Raw genomic sequence first — 24,385 nt, 5'->3', positions numbered from 1 at the left:
CAAAAGCACAACCCATAAAAGAAAATACTGATTAACTGGACTCAAAAAATTTTAAACTTTTGTTCTGTGAAATAACACATTGTGAAGAAGATGAGAAAGCCCACAGAATAGGAGAAAATAGTTGTAAATCACATACCTGATAAAAGGTGTGTATCAAGAATATATAAACACTTGCCAAACTCAATAATTAAAAAAAAAAATAGAAAATAGGCAAAACATTTGAACAGACACTTACCAAAAAAGATATATGGAAGGCAAATAAACACATGAAAGTCTCCTCAACATCATTAGTTTTTAGGAAAACGCAAATTAAAAAGACAACGAGAACCAGCCTTGACGACCTAGTGGTTAAGTTGGTGCTCACCGCTTCGGCGGCCCAGGTTCGCTTCCAGGTCACGGAACCACACCACCTGTCTGTCAGTTGCTGTGCTAAGGCAATGGTTCACATAGAAGAACTACAAAGTCTTATAACTAGCATATACAACTACATACTGGGCCTTTGGGGAGGAAAAAAAAAAACTGCAATGAGATGTCACTACACACCTATTAGAATGGTTTAAAATTTAAAAATCTGACAATATCAAATGGGGATGAGGATGTGGAGCAACTGTGATTCTCACACACTGCTTGTGGGAATTCAAAATGGTACAGACACTTTGGAAACCAGTTTGTTGGTTTTAAAAGAAAGAAAGGTAAACATACATTTAACATATGATCCAGTAATCCCACTACTAGGTATTGACCCAAGGGCATTGAAAAATGAATCTTCACACAGCTTCATTCACAATTGCAAAAAACTACAAAGAACTTAGATGTCCTTCAACAGGAGAATGGGTAAACAAACACCCAAATATCTGCACGATTCAATACAGAGACTGTCTATAGATTTGTGCAACAACATGGATGAAACATAAAGGCATTTTGCTAAGTGAAAGAAGCCAGATCCCAAAGGATACATATTTTTTGATGCCCAGGAAAAGGGAAACTATTGAGATGGAAAATAAATCAGTGGTTGTAGGTTTTGGGACTGTGGGCATGGGTTGACTACAAAGGGATAGCATAAGCAAACTGTGAGGGAAGTGAAACTGTATGCATTTGCCAAAATCCATGAAACTATGCACAACAAAGAGAGTGTGTTTTGCTGTATGCAACAAAACAAAACAAAACACCACAAACCACCCACCTCTATTCCACACTGATTTTAATTTTCTCAAAGCAGAAATATGCTAACTATAATTAAAGGATCAAATCAAATATCATAAAAGCCTATTTGTTTCTTACCAGGTCAAATACGTAAGTCTAACTCATAACCTCTGCTCTCACTTTTTCCTTCCCCACGTTCAGTGCAGAGACAAAAATCCAGACACATTGGACTTTGCCCGTGATCCCACCCAATCTCTCCTGTGTGCAGGAAGACATGGCTACTATGTGGTTCTCTGTGTCCCTCAAAGTATATTTTTGACAACAGTAGCCCCAAAAAAGGCCCTTGAGAAGTTCTAAGAAAAAAATTAAGGACTTTATATAGTCCTTGAATAAATCAATCTGTTTAATTCTGTTTCATCTAGTGCTTCCCAAGCTTGCTTGAACCCAGAATTTCTCCTTCTTATAAATATATATTAAATTTCCTGGGAGGTGGTTCACGAAAATATACTTTGAGAAACACTTATAGATGTTAGAATATACTTTTGCACTGTGGATAATACTTAAAAGATTAATTTTGGATTCAGAAAAAGTGTTGTCGTCCTTAAAAATTTGAGAGATTTGAGTAAATTGTTTTTACTGCCTATTTAGAGACCATGTGATACTCATGAAGACTATTTATACATATATAACCCTCTCAAAGCCACAGTCCACACGATCCAGTCCCAGAGAAAGGTCACAACCTGAAGAATCTAATCCATGTGACTAAAACTAATTTCAAAATAACTCAAGTTCTTAACTTAACTTTTTGAATACCATGAAAAGACTATATAGTCCTTGAAATATTTTTTAGAATCCCCCTTTTTCCCTTTCCACTGCATTTCTATACTAAAATTACTTCAACCTCTCTCTTTTTAACCACTCTTAGAAAGCTCCTCCAACCCTTGCTGCCTCACGTTTCCTTTGGTGCTGCTTCCCTCCTTATTTACCCTTGAATCACCACCGCTGAGGTCCAAGAAGTCTGACAAGGTAGGACTTTCCTTAGGGAGGAAAAGAGAGGGAAATAATCAGCAGGCCCAGGAAGAATCCTCTTTAGGTAGAGGAAGGAAAAGCCAGGAAGTACTCAGTGGTGATATTTATTCCATTATATACTCGAAGGGGCACAGTCCTCCCTGAGGAAGGCATTTTTAGCAGCAAATGATCAGGCAATCAACATTAGGGAAACTGAGGGCCTTGGTGCTTATTGACCAGTTGTGACCACTGGGGACACTTTTCAGCTGGGTAAATAAAGAGACGATAAAACTTAGGGATGATGTCAGTCAACGTTCAGTCAGGATATTCTGAAAAGCCAAATGGGAGCATGAAGGGGAACCCATGCGGTGATCTAAGGAAGATGTCTGTGCGACCACCACTCCTGTGGATCCACACCAAGCATCTGGTGGTGGGCCTGGGCAGCTGTCGGCCAAAGGCACAGCATTTGTGAAGAAAAGCAAGATGCAGATGGAAGAGAGTGAGAACAGCCTGGAGCTGCTGGGCCTAATCTGAGTCTGTCAAAAAGTCAAAGACCTTGAGAGAGGAACGGCTGCCACGGAGCTTCAGCCTTCTACATCCCACGTGGATCTCCATCTCTTCGGTCAACTCTAACACAGAACTATACAGGGAAAAGGATGCTGGGAAATGTGGTTCCCAGCTCAACGGAGTCACACAGAGCAATCCCTCACAGGGGTTATTAGTGAAATGAAAAAAATAAAACATATCTCTTTTCTGGTTGAAAACAACATTCACATGATTCAGATATAACAAGCTTTGGGGGAGGATTCTCACTCAGTGTCAGGCACTGTGCCAGATATTTTCACACACACTCACACACCACACACACATACACACACACACACTATATGCTGCCATTTTTTCCCACTTCTGCTGGCCACAATGAGAGAAATAGGAAGAGTAGTTTGGGCAGAGCTGGTGTTTGACTGACAAGACGTAAACAGCAACACAGTGGGAGACAGTGTTGTGTAAATGGTTAGCAGAGAAAGCTCCGAGCTTTGGGTCCAAATCCTGGGTCCTGTCACATAAGAGGTCACTGAACTTGGGTGAAATACTTAATTCCTCTATCCCTCAGCTTTGCCATTGCAAATTTCAGATAATACTCACCTTACACGGTTGTCGTAATGATTATATGTGATAATATACATACAGCACCTGGGGTTAAAAAAAATAGAAAGCTCAATTTAGGAATGATTGAAAATAAGTATTAGTGAGATTTTTGCTTGTGCTTATAAATATAATTTTTTAAATATTCTATTGCTGAAACAATTTTTAACTTATGTTTTCTCTTTTTCATTACCAATCAAAATGTTTATATCAATCATTATTTAATAACATACAGGTAACTTAATACATTACATAGAATGTATATATATATGTATATATCCCAGAATCCAGGATATTCAGTTTTTTAAATTATAATTTGAAGTAGAATACATGGGTATGAACTGACGTAAATAACTCCAAATTACTAAATAAATAATTTAAAATAATTGAGTTAAAGGCAGCATAAGTTGCATTTTAATAACTTAAAAATTAAGATGGGACATTCTATTTCCCTGTATATTGTTAAATCTATATGTCTGCATCAAGTTCCTGTTGACTACAGCTTCACAATCTGGATCTTGGCCTAAGTTGATGTCAACACATTAGGCCTTTCTCTTCATTATTTCCTGATAATCAACAGCGATCTCCTGTCCTTGGTTCTTCCTTTATAGCTATTTCTCCTAAATGAGACAATCATTTATTTTGCTACAATAAGTAAGATCCTGTGGCTCTGTGACCGCGTCTCCCAAATCACTTGGCTTGACTCTCAGTTACTGACTGTTTTATGCTCCCTCCTCTTTTCTGCAATCTGATTGAAGCATAATGTACTTCTCTGGATAATTTACAAGATGTTTAAAAAGGAAAGATCCTGCGGAGAAAATACAGTTGTTTAGCATAAATTGGATGAACTTTAACTCATACCGAATATTGGTAACCTGTTACCTTTCAAGTATTCTGATCAATACTCTTGGTATTGGCATGTGCTTTTTACCTACTATTGAGTGCAAACTAACTAGCAAGGAATTTTTTTTTTAACTTCTCTCTTCTTCCTTTACGTCCGCATGAAGACACAGGATTATTGACTGATTCCGTATAGCTCATTTTAAATTAATGGCTTATCTTTTTCCATCCACATTATTCAGCAAAGTGCAAATCAGATTTAGGCTATTCATAGTCATCCACTTCAAGGAAGGCATCTGCCTACCCACTACATTTCACTTATATTACAACTTATATGACTCCTGATCCAGGGGTCTTCCAATCTAGAAGGCAACGAATGATCCCTAGCAGTGATAGTGTTCAAGAATGTAGGTCTTCAGTGAGTATGTGTCACTATGTGCTAAAATGTATGCCATACATTTTGCCCCTAGAAAAGTTATCCTTAAAAGGGTTACGACAATTTACCTGAAGTTCACACTTTGAGGCAATGCCACATTTGGCCAGTAGATAGCACTCAAGATATTCCAATAAATGAAGAGAAGGAATCTTAGTGTGATTATTACTCTGCCAGAGAAATACTAGACAAGTTCATTTTAGATCAGCAGAGGGGGAAAATAGATACCCCATATGCTTAGCAATTGGGGTTTTTGTATCAAACCCCAGCGACCTCTTAATGTAAAGCTGTACTTTCTCAGGGTAGAATTAGTTCACTTGTTTCCTAACACAATTTCCGCTTGAAGGCAAGGAAAGTAATACTCATTTGACACAGACTGAAGTAAAGCATGAAAGCAGCTCTCGAACGGTAATTTGATGTCCAGAGAGACCACAAGGGGAACATGCCAGTTGTGTTTCACACAAAAACCCAAAGTGCCACACCTTGTAGGACTCATCCATCCTGTGAAAGAGCACAGTTCATAAGCCACATGTATTCCAGAATGTGATGTTTAAATAACTAAGAACCTGGCTGTAAACAAAAAATGAATCATAATTGCTTGAAGGTGGTGGATGGTGCCTCGTTGTGGTTAAACCTACTAGTGTGTGTAGCTGCTGCTATATTTTGATAAGTGATGGCTTCCATGGTGCATAAGAAGCAGCTTATACTCCCTGAGAGGTGGGAGGTGGTAGAACGAGCTGCTCCCATGATTTTGAACCATCTTCTGCATGCCGCAACCTCAGTTCATCTGATGCAGCAAGCATGGGTCTGTATTAAACAATGTGATGGGTGTTAAGGTGCCATCCAAGCAGATACAGAAAGCTAGAGTGTGCGAAGCTGGGAGATGAGAGTCATTCACATATCTACCAAAGAAAAATTGGAGGTCCCTGAGCAAGGAAAGACCACGTCAAGGGAAAAAGACATCTGAAAAAGAATCAGTGAAAACACTAAAGAAACAATTTCAAATTCTTTCTGCAGAAAATTGGTGGTGGTTGGGAGGTGGTCAGGCTCTTATAGAAGTCAGTTCCTGGGAGGATAGGTTTTCACCCCCTGCTCTCCAGGGTCCAGCCTCAAGCTTTCTACAGCAGTTGCCCCCAGCCCACTTTAATGGACTTACACACTCAGGATGGCTGACCCAATATGCTGCTGAAAAATGTCTTAATTTAGCCTCAAATTGCCTGAAACTGCTCTCAGCTTTTGAACTTCCTCTCGTGTGAGCCATTAAATGCCTTTCTGTTGTAGTTGTTTGCTTGTCTGAGTTGCGTCTGGGCACTTGCAAAAAAACTGCCCTGTTAACATGTGGAGGAGGTGGGGGCTTCACTCCAGTCTCTTTTCATCCCAGATTTCTGTCTTCCCTCTTCCAGGAACCCTCAATATTCTCAGATTGGAAAATTTCCGTTTGATTTGCTGAGACAATGTTCTATAAATATGTTTTTCTTTTGCCGCCCCTTTGTTAATCATTGTGAATTGGGCAGTAGGCACTCCACAGCTCCATCCCACCCCAGAATAAGCCTAGCACAGTCAAAAGAGCCGTTGATCCTGGAGTCTAGCTTTCTTCTGCTACGATCTGACTGTGTGACCTTGGGAATGTCACTTTCCCTCTCTGGGCCTCAGTTTCTTCATCTATAAATTGAAAGGTTAAGCAAGATGTTCCAAGTCTAACCTTCTATGGGTTCTGTTCTTCTACCTTCTCTCCATATATGAAGCAACATCCAAAGCAGGTTAAATGAGTTTCTAGTAATGACACCCATCATATTTGATGTCCAAGCAGAAAAGGTGATTATTCAGTCAAATAATCATGAGTATACGGACAATGCATGGAAACACACATGAAAAGATGATGACAGGTTTGTAAAAATCAGTCTTATTTGGTAGAGATGTAATATGGCACTCAGAGAGAATCTCTCTTCTGCCCTGTCAGTCTTGAGTGCTATTTTCTTCACCCATTCTCCCTCTCATCACAGGACCCACTGGGAACCAGGCTGTGCCTCTTCCCCTCCCTCTGGCCCCTCCTCTTGGCTGCTGACAGTGGCATCAACCACCAGCACACCAACATCCAACTGGAAAGGTGGTGGAAAGATAGTGTTGTGGCCACCAAAGGTGGAGAACGAGCGATTTCACTCCAGAGGAATCCTTTGATTTGAGTTTCAACCTGGAGTAACTGAGAAGTTTATATGATAAAACTTTACAAATCCCCCAGTCATCCCCCACGCCCAAATATCTACAAAGAAAATGTGCAGTTCTTTCCTGAAAAGGCCTAGAGAACTAAGAGTGTAAACAGGTTCTAATGAGATTCCATTAAAACTTCAGTGCATTCCAAATGTGGGGGTTACAATTCTCTAGGGGAACGGAGGGAGAGAGGGAAAGAAGAAAAGAGAAAAAGAGAAATTTCTTGTAGAGCAGTAGTTCTCAACCATAGCTGTATGGTGAAGTCTCCTGGGCAGAAAATAACAACACTCAAGTCTACTTTTAGAGATGTTAGTCCCCAGTGATTCCACCTGCGGTGGGATGGAGCTGTGCATTGCCTACCGCTCAAGAGCGTTGAGAGTCAATGTAACACAGCATCATATTTTATTAAATGGTGATTCAAGAATCTTCAAGTCCTCAACAAGAGTGGCAACCCCAAAGGATTTTGGTTGTTAAGAATTGCTGCCAAAAAGCCCAGCAGCGTCTTATTACAGAGGTCTTAGAGGTCCAAAGGCTCCTTGAGAATTCCCTCCATCCTCAGGGTAAGCAGTCTCATGTTCTTGAGCCCTGAATGCCACTTCTCTGAGGCTGCACAGTAGCCCCATGCTATGTAATTCTCCTTATCGCTCACCCTTCTAAAATTACGACCGATCAATGCTTCGGGCTCAGTACAGTCAAACCTCTTTTCCTGATAATAAGATAGATTCTGGGGCTTTTTACCATCCATAGATCATCCCCACAACTCTTATTAGCTACAGGTCCACTCTTTCACTGCATCAAAACTTTTATAACTGCTGGCCAGTTGAAAAATACCTGAGGCAGAGTGATGAATGGGAAGGAGCACCACACCGAGAAACTGAAGGTCTTGAGTCGAGTTTCAGATGTGCCCACACCTCTCCAGGTGACACGAAGCCAGTCACATGACCTTAAAAGTGAGAAAATTGGTTAATATCCAAAATTGGTGTAACATCCACTCTGAAATGCTACTGTATATTATGTTTTTATCCACTTTCTGGTAATGATGCTAATGAACAGTAAAAGGGGGAGAAAGAAAGCATAGAGGAGAAGCACAAGAAGAAAGCTAATGGTCCAGAGGAGCCAAAGCTGACAAATCTGCTCTCTAAGCAATGACAATATCCCCATAAGTTACCTTCTTAAAAGACTACAATGGAATCACATGGCAGTAAAATTTGGTAGGTTCCACTTTCTGCTACTTGTCTATATGAAAAGACCATTTTCAATTCCCTCATACTGCAAAAACCACCCTTGCAAAATGAAAAGGCAATGATCTGATTCTCCAGTTGTTGAGTTGCCTCTAAGAGAGAAAGTGGTGATATGAAAAAAAAAAAAAAAATCCTTTAATAGGCCAGGAAAGTTTTAAAATATTCCAACACCAAGTTCAGTTCACCATTCCCTTATAATAGCTCTTGCATCCTTGTCTCTCTATTCTTTTCTTTCCAACCGCCATGACGATCTCCTCATGCAACCTCCTCAAGACCATCCTGCATGTTACTACTGCATTTATCTTTATGCTACTCCAAGTATGACTTTTCTACTCCAAAAAGTTTTAAGACTCCTTATTTCCTGAAGATCAAGGTAGACTACTTAGCTTGGCATTCCCAGATCTTTACAGTTTAGCCCATAATCTACCTTTCCTCTCATTTTTCCTCAACATCTTTCCTCCAGCCAGTCTGGTCTACTTACTGTCCATCTCTCAATTACGTCATATGAACTGCCTCCACTCTGCCTTTGCTCATGCTGTTCCTCCTGCATGCAATGGCTTTCCCCATTTTCTCCCATGTAGATTAATCTTGGCCATTCTTGGCCAATCTTGAGCCAGCTTACATTTCATCTCTTCTATGAAGCATTCATGTTGGTCTACAATGATCTTTCTTTCCTCCCATGGTACCTGGCAGCACTGAAATGTATATTTGTCTATATTGTCTACTGTGTTTTGTTTGTTCCGTGTTTCTGGTTAGACTGTATGTTCTAAAGGACAGAGTCAACATACTAAAAGCTTCCATCTATCTTTCTCTCTTCCTTCCTCTCTCACTTCTCCCTCCTTCCTTCCCTTTGCTTCTTCTCTCTCTCCCTCCCTCCCTCCCTTCCTTGACTTTCCCATAGTGTGTACACCAACATTTGGGGAATACAGTAAATTATCAATAGTCACCTTATAAATAAACACAGTAATACCAGACTTTAATCAATGGGGTCCTTGGTGCTTCTCTATTACACAGCCTGATCAATGGGACACACAAGTTCTCTTGCATCCCTCAGCTTTTAGCTTGGAATTCAACACCCTTCAGCGTGTTCCTTTGTGAGAATACTTAGTATTACTAGGACAGATGTCAAGTTTAGGTTCCACTTTCAAATTTTATGTATAAGTTTTCCAAAAGCGCAGAAAAAGTCTAAGAAATATGAACAAATTTAAAGAAAAGAGTGAAGTATTCCAGTAATTAAATCACTTAATTATTTATTTCAATAGTGTGTGAAGTCACGCAGTCCTCATTTAGAGAGTCACTGATAACAGAATTGGAAACAACTAAACCAAGAAGGGACTCACCTTCTGGTTTTACAGATGAGTCACCTGAGGCTCAGGCAGACACTGAGTCTAAACGAGGTACTGCATCTTGCAAAGCTGTTTGCCCCCCTTCCTCTCTGGCAGCACCTCTCCACAAAGCAGTTCCTCTGTATCTGCCAAACCCTTTCCTATTAAGTCCTTCTCATCTCTCAAAGATTGTTTGTAAATAAAATGCAGCCCTATCCGGGAACCAAAGTTGGACGAGAAGATCCACTCATAAAGATCTCTTGCATTTTTTGAAATTATCTTACTTATACTCCTAGGACAGAATAACTTTCTAGAAGTGGGCTCTAAGCCTTGATTAAGACAGAATTTTTGTGGAGGTGAGAGGTAGCTGTATGGGGTGAGTTATAGATTTAGATACTAAACAACGATTTTGTTTCTTTTTAAGAGTCTGTTGCCAGGAATAGGAAGTCTGAGGACAAGCAGGGGTGGGACAGAACTGGTGCATCCTTTGGCACAGGGCCCTAGAACCCCCAGGTCAGGCTTGGCAAAGGGTTAGGAAGGATATAGGGCCTTCGCTTCTCTCCTTCCACACATGGAATAGACTTGTATTAGGGAGACAACCTACCTGTAGCCTGAGGGACAACATCTCTCAAAGTCACTCTGGAATCACCTCCCTCCCATCTGCACAATCTTGGCACATCCACTGAAAGGAAGGGCGGGACCTTGCCCTACCCAAGTCAATCCTCTTGCTCTTGGGACCCAGGAGGAAGGCTGTGCTGCTGCAAACGTGGTCCTAGACCCTTCAACACTTACAAACTCCCTCCTCATTTCTGTTTTGGAGTGGGAGGTAGTAAGGGGAGGAGAAGGAAACATTTTTTTTCCCTAAAATCCCTACCCAAATTTCACTTTTTGTTGTGTTTTACATTTTAAAGGCTGGAAACCAATCGCAATTCTACTCACTTGCCTCAATACGTTTTTGTTCTGTAAGAGCTTTGCCTTTCTGCAGGTAGGAAGTAGCCTTGCCTGGCGTATGCTTTGGAAGCAGCTGCCTAGAGACTCCTCCCTGGAGAAGTGGCTTTATCTCTCTAGACCTTAGATTTTCCATCTGTTCAATAAAGGGGTTGATGGATGATGTCTAAATTCTCCTCCACCGTAGACATTGTGAGAGTCTGTAAGCCCCATTGTCCTTTGACTCTTCCACACGAGTGTCCAGCACAGAGATAGTTAAAAATTAAGGATCTCTCCCATGGAGAGTTGTTAACACGAGGGTGAGGCTCACAGGGGCTGCAGTTTTGCAGCCCTGCCCGCCCTGGAAGATTCCCCTCTCCAAGATTTCCCGAGTAGGAAGCTGCGGCAGGGTCTCCTCTCTTTATCCCTCTCCCCACGCGCCAGGGCGGGAGGTCCTCGCAGGGCAGCTCTGCCGGTCTCCTGGACACCCAGCTGTCTATACCATCCTCAAACTGGAATAAGCCGGGACCATTAAACCTAGCTCGGTTCCTCACAGCCCTGCCCATCCCTACTCCCCCTCGAGGTCTCTCTCGGTTCCCACTACTTTCCACTTCCAGAAATCCTTCCAGCGGCGCCAACCACACTTTGTACCCCTTGCTCGGGGCTCTCCAAGCGAAGCTCTGCCTCAGAGTAGGGCGCTCTGCCGGGCGTCCCGGGCTCCAGCACCCCGCCTCCCCTCGCCAGCCTTTCTTGTTCTCAGCCCCCCACACCCCGCCCCACGACCCTGCGATCGCCTTCCCCTGAAACTCCCTGGGTGCTCTCCGGGCATACTCCTTCCCTCATCCGCGCAGAGAGACCCCCGCCCCCCTGGCTCCCATCTCCGCAGCAAAACCACAGCGGGTCAGTGGGCAGGGCGCCTGGCCCAGCCGCGCACCCGGCCCGGCCCTCTGCTGGGCGTGGGCGGAGGAGGCGCCGGGCCTCGCCGGGCTCCCGGACGCGCTCAGCTCTGCCGGGCAGCCGCACGGCGAGGCTGGATCTCCAGAGCAGCTTCGCGCGGGAACCCGGCACTGAAGCGCCCGAGTCGCAGTCTCTGGCCCGCGGGCGACCCCAGGACGCAGGAGCCCCCGGCCGCCGCTGGAGCTCCGCGCATTGTGCCGGAGCTCGAGCGGCCCGCACGCTCCTTTGCCGGCCCCGTCGAAGGAGGGGCGCGCGGGGGCCCCCGAAGAACCTCCCGCGTGTCCCCGCGCCCTCCCCTTTTCCCGCCCACCCACCCGGCCGGCGCAGCGCTGCGCTCGGATTCCGGGAGGGAAGCGCCGCGCTGTGTCCCTGGCGTCCTCAGTCCTGCCCCCCGAAGTGGAGATGCGCGAGAGGCAGGCGAGGGCGCGCAGCTCGTGAGACGCCGCGCCACCCGGCACCATGCGCCTGCGGCCGCTGCCCCTCGTGGTGGTCCCCGGCTTGCTGCAGCTGGTGAGTGCCCGGCCCGCCGCGCGCCCCACGCGCTGGGGACAGGTTTCGGCGGGAAAACCCCGCCGGTGCCCAACTCGGAAGCGGAGCCTGGGGCTGTTGGGACATGGGACTGGGGGCGTGCGGAGTGCAGGGAGTTTGGGGTTGCCTTAGGGGCTGGAAGAGAAGAATCGGAGAATGGAATAGTGGGACCTTGAGGCGCGTGGGGGGTTAGCAAGGATTGGAACTTGAGGGCTGGGGTAAAAAGTAGGCAGGAAGTGGCCGGGAAGAAGGTGCGGGAGAAGGAAGAGGTTTGCGAAGCGGTCAAGGGATGAAGGTAGAGGGACATGATGAGGATGGGCTGAAAGACCTGCCTCCAGCCCAGGATTTGAGGGGCTTGGTGGGGTTTATTTTTCACGTGGTATTTTGCCCAGATGCCTACAGACACTTCTTACAAACCATGGCATCGTGCATCCTCGTTCGCAGGGCCAGTTAGTGACGCCTTGCTGGGGGAAAACTTAGGCAGAAGACTGAGTTTAGGGGCGATTGGATTTCTCTTCGTTTTCCGTCTGGCGCTGGGGACTGGCATGGGGTTTTTTGCCGGCGGGGACACAGGATGTAACTTTCACGCCCAACTCCACGCAGGACCTCTGCATGTTTCCGAAGACCCCTCCCGCCTGGTCTGGACGACTCAGGGGGCGCTGAGGACTAGGAAGGGTAGTAGAAGGTGGTTCAGGGTTCGCCAGCGAGGCTCTATAGAGACGACTGTCCCCGGTGTAACTCTCATCTGTCCTTGTTTTCCCGCGTGGCGCCACGCTCTCCTTCCGAAATATACCTATATACTGTATATATTGCTAGTTCATTATATTTAAGGGAGATCCCGAGTAAGACCTTCAAGAAGACAACTTTTAAAGTAAAATTATAAAAGGGGACTGCTTTGGCTCATTTCGCCTCTGTGACGGATTTCTTCTGCTCTCTTGGCACTTAATCTTGATACGCTGCTATTAAGAGAGCTTTCTCCAGATTCCACGCTTTCTTTCGTCCTCATACTTAAGACTTTATCCAGTTAGCTCTGGGCTGTTAAGACAAGGTTAAGAAAACCAGCCACGTAGAGAATGATGATTCCTTCCTTCCTTCCTTCCCCTCTCCTTCCCTTCCTTCCTTCCTTCCATTCTTCCTTCCTTCTTCCTCCCTCCCTTCTTTTTTTCTGCCTGCCTTTTTTCTTCTCTCTCTTATTACCCTTTAAAGGGAAAGATCAAGTAAGTTATGAAAGTTTCTCTATGATACGTATGATATTGTAGAGGCAGACATACTTAGCAAGTTTTGAGGATGGAAGGGACTTTCAAAGGTCTTAGAGAAGGGGAGAGGGTACTGAAGGGCCTGTCCATTCTTGTTAGAGCAGAGATTAGCTTCACCTGCACAGTGTTAACTGAGAAATTCTTCAGTGGCATCAAGAAGAAAATGCAGTGATGTTCCCAAATGTCCTTGAATGAGCCCGCACATACTGGCTATGTACAATACTGCGTGTTAAAATAAATTTACATCCAAGGCATTATGCATGCAACAGATATGCCATATTAGTCTTTAGTATCACTTGCTCTTTAAAATGTTTGTTCTGGGTTGCAATGAAAGGTGATCTAACAAAGCAGCATTTGTATGGTCTGGAAGTAAAACTCTAACAGCCTGGGGAAGTCGGGTGCTCAGGTAGGGTCTTCAGAATATCTGCATGAATTTCTTAGTTCATTAATTTAACTTTGCCTTCGATGATCATGAACTGTGTATCTCTTCACTGTGTTTGACTTAAAGATGAGGAGGTATATTTGGGCATGTGTTGGGAAAAAGTTCTCCTATCCGTTACTGTATTGGAAATGTTAGATTTCTTTTTTTCACACCACCGTAGTCAATAAGGAACAGGAAATACATCTTGAAGGGATTATATACCCTCCTTAAGAGCCAGATTCTAATATTACAGCATGGATTGATTGATTAGTTTTTAAGGAAGCTTATGTCCAATTCTAATCCGTGTTGGGATTGTGCTTGGGTTGTAATGTTTTTTTCCTGGAGCACTTTATCATGGTAAGTGAGGTGGGAGCTGCAGCTGTGTGATAAGCCACGTTCCTTACACTGCCATCCTTTTGGACAATAAAAGGCTGTTTACATTCTTGGAGCTGTTTTCAGCCTTATAACACGAGGGGGTTAGGATGTGAAAGGAAAACAGAGTGGCTGAACAGGGTAGACCCAAATTAAAATCTCCCCCAACCCTTCCACGCACCCCACCCCAGCTGGTATCCAAAAGGACAGATCATCACTTGGCCCTTTGGATGGCTCCTAGTTTTTTTCTACCTTTTTCAGCTGACATTGAACTTCTTTGGTAAATCCCAACAGCAAGTAGATGAAATGTTTTCTAGATTTGAAAACTAGTCTTTTAATTTTCTAGGACCCGCATGTACTTAGTAAATCTGCCCTTGATGGGGAGGGAGTCGAAGTTGGGTAATTGTTGGAACTGGATTTTACTTTTCCCTTTGCGCTGCTAGCCTGAAGAACATACTTTTTCAGATGCTAAAAATTTTTAATGAGTAGTGGATTCCTTTGGGAATACTGAAAATTTAATTTTAAGAAAATTCCTTGTTTCATCTGAAAGCAGTCACAGGGAGTTGGGCCCAAATAAGTCACGAGCCATATAATGCTTTTACAATAACTAAAATGTTTGTACATGTTTTTGTCATATTTAAAATTTTTAAGAAAACAATAAGCTGCCTTGATAAAACTGCAGGTAGCCTATGAAGTGTGTGTTTATGTGACCTGGCCTTGCCTGATTTTCCTGGCCTGTGCTCAGTGTGTTTAACAGACTTCTATACCTAATTAATAGGATTACTAGGCATTTGCAAAATTTAAATATCAGTCCTGAATGTATTATTTTCTCTGAAACTCTTATTCAGAAGCATATTCTTTATAAAAATATTAACAGCACGTTATTTCTTTTCTGCCATCTAATGAAGAGAAAATTAGCATTTGAAATTAATATTATAATAAAGTGAGTGTTGTTTCATGCCATGATACAAGGTAAAGACTTCCCCAGTTGACAACTTCCTAGAGATTTGCATGATAATTTATAACTCATAATAAGTGTGAATTTTGCCTTTAAGTAAAATGCAGATTGTGAAAGATTAAATTTGAATTTAAATGGATGATTAGCTTGAGTTTAAGATAAAATTTAGCGATGATTTTTAAAATAAGTTCGTTATACATTTCAACTTGCTTTTCTTTTATAATGATGAGTTACTCGAGTAAAATAGAAATTAAAAGTGATGCAAGTTAGCAAATTTTTAGAATCGTACAAAATCAGAATATTGTGATGCAAGATGTTACAATTTTAAGTTCATCCTCATTATATAGTATTGACCCACATAAACTTATTAAAGATACTTTTGTTTACCTTAACAAATTAATAATTTTAGTATTTGTTTAATGTGATATTCCTAACATATGCTTATCCCAGTTCTGTATTTATAAGAAGTGATAACTCATGATAGTCTTCCATTCATAAATCACAATTTCCCTCGTACGGTTTTGATCAATAAACATCAAAACACTATTTCCCAGTGTAGGATCGATGGTCATCTGTTGGCTGGATAACAATGCGGAGGAGAAAAAACACCACCCTATCGTGATTAGGGCAGAGTTGGCTGGGCTTTAAAATTACCTCCTCATTAAAAGGATCATTATCTTAGACATTTTTAAATATGAGGATTAGGATTAGACAATTAAATCCTCTGTCCCAGCCACACACCTCCCGTGTAAATTGTATTCCCTTGGCCTCTTCTGAGATTATGTTATCTGGTTCAGTTTTATGTGCTTTCCACATAGGAAACTGACTCTTCTTGGCAACTTATTTCATAGTTTAATAGATTTCCAAATGAAAAAGAAAAGCTTTCTTCATCTTTGTTCTGTAATTTTTTTTCTTAATTTTCTTTTTTATTGTTTCTGATTTATGGTCAAAATGCTAAATAAGGCGGAAGCCTTTTTGGAAAAACCTTTTCGAGGTTTTACATTGTCAGCTTAAAATGTGTAGCTCTTGCAAATCGAATGAATTAGGAAATGTTGATTTTCATAATATCTTGCCCACTTTTTATCTATTAAAGAGCTAATCAGTACATTTTGAATGATTTAGTCACGTAGCACTCACAATCAAAGATGAATAGAAATGTGTCACAGATTTGTGATTTTGTCAAAGCTCTAGGACTGTCCCTTACTGTTTACACATTCTGTGGACTCCTTTACCTGAAGCTTTGCTGGGTAAGATTTGAAAAAAGAATTAGAGCCGCACACTCAAGTGCCTACAGTTAGAGCTGTGTCAGCGTTTCTGTAAAGAATCTCATTTCTATCTTAGCCGGAAGCATTATTGCCAGCTAGAAGTTGGCATTTAATATCTTGATTTGGGAATCAGTTATTTTAAAGCTGCTTTAAAAAATTAAAAAATTGGTCCAAATGATTTTGAGCACTCATCCATGTGAGGTTACTCTCTAGGTGTTCTTAGAGTATGCAGGATGATGACTTAAATTAATTTCCATATTTTTCTTGCACACTGGTTATAATTTAAATTGTAATATGTTTAAGTTATTTTAATAATCTTTTCTCAGTTAACCTATTTATTGCACTGTTAAGATTTTGTAACACTATTTCATCATGAGTATGTTTAATTGTGCCAAATTCAGATGCCCTAGTCAGTGTTTTTATGAGTCTTTATTTGCTAATAGTCTATTTGAATTTTTTATTACTTGTGAAGTGACCAGTCGTATTGATGACAGCTCCATTCTTTATTTCAAAATCCCGCTCTATAAAAAAGGATCTAAAGCAAATTTGCAGTATAGATTTTCGTGGTATAGAAAGAATTCTAACGTATGATTGATTGAAAACTTCCATTTTATGTTATTTTTACTTATGAAAATCTAGATAAAAACTTTCAAATAACTGTTTGGTTCATTATCCTGTAAAATCAATATAGAATAAGGAATTCTGTTTCTTTATAGAACTACTGTTAACAATAAAATTTTCTTTATTTAAACCCAAAAGCTATAGGAACTATGTCTTTTTTCCTAGCCAGATCACTCAAGAAATTAAAAGTTGTCTTTAAAATTGCCATTCTTGTAAATTTTGCCTTTCTTAGATTTATAGACCTATGGTAATAGAAGTGGGAAGTTTTATCAACTTAAACTACGGTGATAATAATGCTGTCTCAGATTTGCATGTACTTACCTGTTTTCAAGTTTCCTTCACATCGTTTATCCCATTCTAATCTCGCAATAAAACTACAGGATAAAGGAGGACAATTTAAATGTTTCCATTTGTGTATTGGAAAGAACCATGCATTTGGTGTCAAGAGACTGGAGATCTATTTCTAAATAAATTGCACATTCAATGACTATTTACTGACTGTTTTGACCCGGACTTTACATTAAGACTATAGCTGACCTTGAGAACATAGCAGTACCATTAGAGCTGGTCCGAGAATGAGAGTGTTGGGGCGGGTGTGTGCACACACATGTGTGTATGTGTCTTGGGCAGGTCATTTAACAGCCTCACACCCCTCATCTGTAAAAGGAAGTCATTAATGATAAAGTAGATGAAAAATGATTTCTAACATCTCTTTCCTTTTTTATATATATAGTAACAGTATTTTTGGATTTTTTTAATGAATTACAGTTTTAGTTACTGTACAATTTCAAATATGTCTTACATACAAACATTATTTTTTTAAATATAAGTTTTACATGGAATTTATGCTGTTTACCACAGCACAAATGATACATATATTTAGAGTAGATTTAAAACACTGCAAGACTGATTAATGTTATCCCTGCTTAGGGAAAAGGAAAATTTAGTGAAACGAGGCAAAAGGAATTGATGAGCACTTATGCTACGCATATAATCAACAAAATCAATAAAACTTAAATTAAAATGGTGTATTCAGGACTTTTTCTATATATACCGTTTTAAAATTGTAGACTGCTTACATCTAGTCATTGCTTTAATTTAAATAGAAAGTAAATTGACTCTCAGTTAAATTCTAATTATTAAGATAAGCAACATTATGGTTTAACACTGTACTTTCAACCAGAAAACTAGCATGTAACTTTTGTACACCTCAATAGAATCCAGCCTATTTAAATCAGGAATACTTTTAACTAACTCCAAGGTTTCAGGAGTTCAGTTGTAAATGGTATGAAATTTTTAAAAGAAAAACCAAAAAAGAACTGGCATGTGAGACCTGTCGAAGATGGAGAAAATTGTTAATGGTCTTAACGTTAGGAGACAAGCCAGTCAAAACAGACTGACCAGTCCTGGGGTTCATTCCAAATATCCTTTAAACAATGTAAATGCCTTTAAAAATGAGCCTTGATTTTGTGATATTGTTGTTTGGGGCCAAATAAAGTAATTCTAAGGTCATGAAAACACTCGTGTGAATCTCTTCATGCAAGAATATGCAAGATTGTGCTTTTTTAAGCATTGTCATATATACTGAAAATTTTAAAATCTCACCTGTTTTACTTTGTTACGTAGCATGTGTATTTATTCACTCAAAATGGTAAGTAATTTAAGGAATAGTCTAGATTACTTGAAGGGAGAGACCATGTGTGTAATTTATATGGCTGTTAAAAGTCCCTGTGATTTCCGTTCCAGAGTTCTAGCCCTTGTTTATGTGTGTAGACTTACCAGTGAAAGTGGTTGATTGATTTTGACAATATGCACAATACTTTGAGTGGATAATGTATACAATAAGATAATAGGGACTCTAAAGAATCATTTAACAATTGGTAATAAAAATAATAATTTTTATTAATAAAGTTTTGCATTTGGATAATCCCAACAGAAGACATCTGGGACCAATATAAGGAATGTGGCTACAGAAATGAAAAGGGAGACGAAGTTTTCAAAGGTGTATTTTCCATTTTGTGGATGACCTGTTGCTCCCATCTTGAGGACTGCCAAATTCGAACCTGGGTTCCTACCCTATTGCTCAGGCTCCAAGGCCATATCTCCATGGCTTACTGTTCATTTTGACTTGGGTATTTTACTACCGACTCAGATTCAACATGTCCAAAGCTGCACACCTTTGTCCTGAGCCAAGTGCCTTCCAGCACTGATGGATTCAGATCCTGAAGTCTCCATCTCCCCCTCTTTAATGTCTAGTATCTTGTTCCTACAAGTGACTTGGTAAAACACTACATGGTTTACAAGATTCTTTCACGCTTGTGACCTCATGGTTCATCTTCCCATAAGCTTTGAAAGGTAACAGAGCGATAGTTATTGCATCCATTTTACGGATGAAGAAAAAAAGCATTGAAGATTTCCGAGACAGACTGTAGACCACACAAAAGGTGAAACTTGAATTGTCCACCTGGTCCAGCTGTTAGGTCATGGCAGCATGTGTTTGTAGCAGAAGGTTGTGAGATCCCTCATTGACACCAAGAGTGGTGGGCTTGAGGGACATTTCTAGGAAACATCACGTTCTGCTCAGCAACCACACTGAGATAGAAACCTCAACTCATTCATTTTAGGAGTGTTTTAAACAAGTTTGTCATAAAGTCAAACAAGTTAAACAGAATAAACAAATTCTTGAATCCTGTCCCTTAGTCAGGAGTTCTGTTTAAAATTTAGCCTCACGGAGTGTAGTTGCCAAGTGCTCCAGCTTTTATATAGCTTTAGTGTTAAGTTGATGGCCGAGTAACGTGGTTCCAGTCAGAATCGGCAGAGGACTTGAGAGTTCCTGCCGTTTCTCAGGATCTCAACGTGTACCACTTCAGACTGAAAAAATGAACAAGAAGAGAGAGAAAGGCCTTCATTTCTGTTAAGGGCCACTGAATGCTCGTTTTCTAAGGACAAATGGGAATCTCTTTTCAGCATTTCTATGCACCCCCCTCCCTTTTTGGTTTCCATTCTCATTCTTGGCATCTGTAGCCTTCTAACTCTCCCCCCCAGGATTCTCCAGGTGTTGGACGCACCTCGCCAGAAAGCACTAAGAGCCAGATGCCAGGGCGTGCAAAGCCCACGCCCTTGCTCTGAAGTGTAACAAATACCCTGGGGTGTCCTCGTGGGAGCAGGCTGAAGCTCCCCTCAAGGGGCCTTTGTCTGAGCTCGTGCACGTCCATGGCTTCCTCCCATTCTCTGACCTGCCGCCCCACTCCTCCCCATACTTCCCTGGAAGCGCTTCATTATAAATCACTTGCACTCAGAACTTGTCTCTGTGTCTGCTTATAAGATTTCTGTTTGCATTTTTTGTAATATTCTGAAATTTTTAAAGTAGTCATTCTCACCCCTGTGTGCTTTCACCATCTCACACTGAGATAATCCCTGTTAGTAGCTTAATCTTTTATGGATATGGTGATGTGTGCTTTTATCATAATTATATCAACACAATGTTTTCTGTAACATGTTTTTAATGCAATAATATATTGTGGCCACTTTTCTACAGGATAGGACAACTTACATTTTTGTGGATTCATGGTATTTCGTGGCATTGATAATTATCAGTCTCTTATTAGTTAATATTTTGATGGTTTTGAATTTTTTTAGTACATTTGTGAGTAGATCTATAAAGTTAATTCCTGGAATTGCAAATACTAGTTCAATGTCAGAATGTACAATGTGAATTTTGATAAATATAAATTTTATCGTAAATGACTATATGAAAATTCATTACCACTTAGTGTATGGGCGTGCATATATCCTTACCTGGAGAGTGGTTTGTTCTTTTTTTTTAATCTTTGCCAATCTACTCCAGGAAAACACCTCGTTGTTTTTAAAATGTGTTGTATATTACTTATTAGGAAGGTGAAGTATGTTTTCATATTTAAGAACCATTTGTATTTCTTATTTTATGAATTTCCTTTTAAATAATTCTCCATTTTTCGATTCTTTTTTTTCCTAAAGACTTCAAACTTTTATGGTTTCTTTTTTATATTGTTCTTGCACAATTGTTGTTTATTTTATTATTCCTGGATATTTTATATATTGTGGGGTTGTTGTGGATACCATTTCTCTGCCTGAATTTTAAAATTGTTTTTTGCTGGAATATAGGAAAGCTATTTATTTTAGTATATTTGTGTTTGAATTAGTTCTATTTCTGAACTGGATTATTAGTTTAATAATTTTTAATTTGATTGTCATGGATTTTGTGTATAGACAATCATATTACCTGTAAATAATCTTATATTTAGCTCTTTCTACTTAACATTTATGCCTTTTAAATTAAGATTTATTCTCCTAGTGTACTGGATAGAATAATGCTGGATAGAATTGTTGAGTAACATTGTGAAAATGGGTATTTTTTTCATGGTTCAAACTTTAATGTAAACTTTACTAAATATGATGTTTGTTTTTAGTTTCTGATAATGTATCTAATTAAGAATATACTTTTATATTCCAGATTAAAATAAACTTACGTCGAAAATAGAGGTTGATTTCAAATAACACGTTTAGCATTCCCCAAAATGATCGTATATTTAAAAAATGTTAACCTGCTTATGTTTCTTATTTATGAATAGGTTTCCTAATGTTAAGCTGTTTGAACAAAGTTGAATTATCTATATTTTAATACACTGATATGTGTGTTTTTATTTTGTTAGTATTTTATTTAGGAACACTGCTGACTTTATATTCATAAGTGAAATATAGCAAAAGTGAAACATGTCAGGTTTTGCATCAGGATTATTCTAGGATCATAATTAGAGAGCCTTCTATTTTTTTGCGCTCCGTTCTGGGAGAAGTTAAAATAGTTGAGAATTGTTTTTCCCTTGGGAGTTTCTTGGGAATCATTTTAATCCATTTGAGCTTTTTTGTTTTAGGAGAGATTTTTTAATAAGCTTTTCATTTCTTTTATGGCTCTTTATCCATTCAGATTTCTTTTTAACTCTTATTGGATCCCTTTTATTAATTTTGCATTTTGCAAAAGAAATGCATTTTTTGTGTATCTTCACATTTATTTAGCATGTAATTATATATACTATTACCTTAATTTTTAGAAATTTACTCCATACCTGTGAATTTGCACCCTATTTTTTTCCTTAAGTTTGGCTTGTTTTGGAGGAGTAGTAGCTAGGGCCTGCCCTTTTTCTCTCTCTGGGTCTATCACTGCAAATAGAAACCTTCTGTGGCAGATTTCATAGTTAGTATACTAAGCGGTCCAGGCTGAATGAAGACTCAGGTTAAGCGGTGAGTGTGGAGAACTCCATCCCTCTTTCTGCTCAGTGTAGCCGCCCTAATACCTGCTTGTGTTCCCAGCTCTTCCTGCACCAAGCTTGGTGGTGGGAAGAGGGTACTCTGTGGGGGGCAAATGCCAGCTTACTGCTCAGACGCTGTTCTCATTTGCCTTTGTTTGGCTGCAGGCTGCTAAGCACATTTGCTTTTCCATTATTTTGATTCACTCTTCTTTATATCTTCTAGAGATTCTCAAATTTTGTGGACTCTTGACACCCTTTCTTCTTTCTAGCACCAATGTGCGTTCATTCTTGCTTTTGCATTCCTAGTTCATTTCTTTGGGAATTGGGAGTGAGGCAGAGTAAATACTCACTCAGCTTTCTTCATTGTGGCTGGAAATCTTGTCGTCACTTTGGCTCATCTTTCCTCATCCCTTATAATACCCATTCAGTCTCAAAGTCCTATGAAATTTCCTTCCAAATCCCTCTGTAAACTGTTTCTTTCTCTCCACCTGCTGCCATTTCATCACTATGGCAGCCTTGTAGCTCCTCTACTTTGTTCCAATGTGAGCTTTCTAAATTCATTCCACATGTCACAGAATCATCTTTCTTAAATTCTCCTTTGATTTACTGTGCCACTCTACTATTACGAATGAAGTTGTGATTCCCTTTTTCTTAACATGTTGAGTCTAAATTTCTCTTCTTGGTTTCCCAGCCTTAAATCTCTCATCCAATATTCATTGCATTTTCTTTTCTTTCTTTTTTCTTTTGGTGAGGAAAATTGGCCCTGAGTTAACATCTGTTGCCAATCTTCCTCTTTTTTTCTCTCCCCAAAGCCCCAGTACGTAGTTGTATATCCTAGTTGTAAGTCCTTCTAGTTCTTCTGTGTGGGACACTGCCTCAGCATGGCCTGATGAGTGGTATGTAGGTCTGTGCCCAGGATCCAAACCAGCGAACCCCAGGCCCCCAGAGTGGAGTGTGTGAACTAACCACTACGCCACTGGGCCGGCCTTCATTATATTTTCTTAACTGCAATCAGGTCTGTGTCCTTAATACTCCATGAACACTTCAGAGTAAAGGGAAAGCATAGTATTGATGTCAGACTGACTTGGATTCCAGTGCTTTCTCTGGTGTTTTGGACAAGCCAATAAGTCTACTTAATTTTAGTTCCTTTCCTCATAAAATAATGGTAATATAAGCTATCTCATAGAGTTATGATGATTACATACAAAAATATAAAGTGGCTAGTACCTAGGATTAGCTTAACAAAGGTCACTTTTCCTTTCCACCTGCAACAGTTTAGGTTCTTTATGTGCACACAAGAGAAACTAACTCTGACAAGCATAAGCAGAGAAGGTGTTTTTGGAAACAGGGTAGCTCACAAAAAAGGAGAAGCAGGCAGGCGTGTCTAAAGCAGAATCAAAGGTCTAGATATCAAGAAAATATCAATTAACTAAGATGATGAATAGATGTCAATCTTTTTGTTCTCCAGTCTTTGTTTTACTTCCTTTAAGATGTCGTGTTCTGGTTGAGAGAGCCTAGTTGGCTTGGGTCATATGCCTTGGCTTGAGAAGGGTGGAACTCTTTTTTTTTACTGAGGAAGATTCTCCCTGAGCCAGCATCTGTTGCCAATCCTCCTCTTTTTGCTGAGGAAGATTAGCCCTGAGCTAACATCTGTTGCCAGTCTTCCTCTATTTTGTATGTGGGTCACTGCCACAGCATGGCTGCTAACTAGTGGTGTAGGTCCACACTTAGGAACCAAACCTGGGCTGCCAAAGTAGAGTGCACCGAACTTAACCACTGGGCCATGGGGCCAGCCCCAAGAAGGGTGGAACATGTTGATGAACAGTTCCACACATCCTAAGAAATCAACATGATATGTCCCCGTTAGAGAACCTGTGATCAGCACAGCCCCTTAAGGAAAAGCTCTGTTGGACAAAGAGACCCAAACACGGACAGAGAATACCCATTCTAGCTCTTTGTATTAATCAGTGTGGTCTTTCACTCATAAATAGGCATAGACAACTAGAGAGCATTTAAGAGAAATCATTGGCAAAACAAAACCAAACAGAAGAAGAAGAAAAAAAGAAGGATAAAGAGAAACAAATAGAATCTACCTTGGCAGAAACAAATAATACAGGGGACAGATTTCAATTTTAAAGATTCCTAATTAATATTCTCAGAATCAAGAAAGTGCTGCATCCTGAAAATAAGAGCAGGCTTCTATGAAGAAAGATCAACTGGGTAATGAGAAAGAATTCTTGGAAATGAAATATATAACTGACAAAATTAAAAAGTTGGGGAAAAGATTGAAAAGAACAGGGCTGAAGACCATGCTGGTGAGCTCTAAGGTGAAGTCAGGGAAATCCGCCATGACAGAGCCAAAAAACCAAAAATGAGAAATAGGAGAGAACAGTGAAGAGACACAGAGGATAAATCTAGAAAATCCAGTGAGGAACCCCAGAAACTGGTAAC

The 24,385-nt window shown here is 40.4% G+C and overlaps 1 protein-coding gene across 1 annotated transcript in view; it reads left to right on the top strand.

Annotated features, from left to right (window-relative positions):
- The first annotated feature begins 11,324 nt into the window (after positions 1 to 11,324).
- The window catches only part of NXPH2 (neurexophilin 2), a 118,927-nt gene continuing 105,866 nt past the window's right edge, over positions 11,325 to 24,385 (top strand). The window contains exon 1 of the mRNA XM_046659466.1: positions 11,325 to 11,738. Within this exon, the coding sequence (XP_046515422.1) occupies positions 11,688 to 11,738 (51 nt within the window). The 5' untranslated portion in view covers positions 11,325 to 11,687. The remainder of the gene's footprint in view (positions 11,739 to 24,385) is intronic.

This window comes from Equus quagga, chromosome 4 (genome assembly GCF_021613505.1).
Source record: "Equus quagga isolate Etosha38 chromosome 4, UCLA_HA_Equagga_1.0, whole genome shotgun sequence".
In the NCBI taxonomy this organism is placed as follows: Eukaryota; Metazoa; Chordata; class Mammalia; order Perissodactyla; family Equidae; genus Equus; species Equus quagga.
The sequence above is the reverse complement of the archived record's forward strand: the minus strand, read 5'-3'. Positions and strand labels throughout refer to the sequence as shown.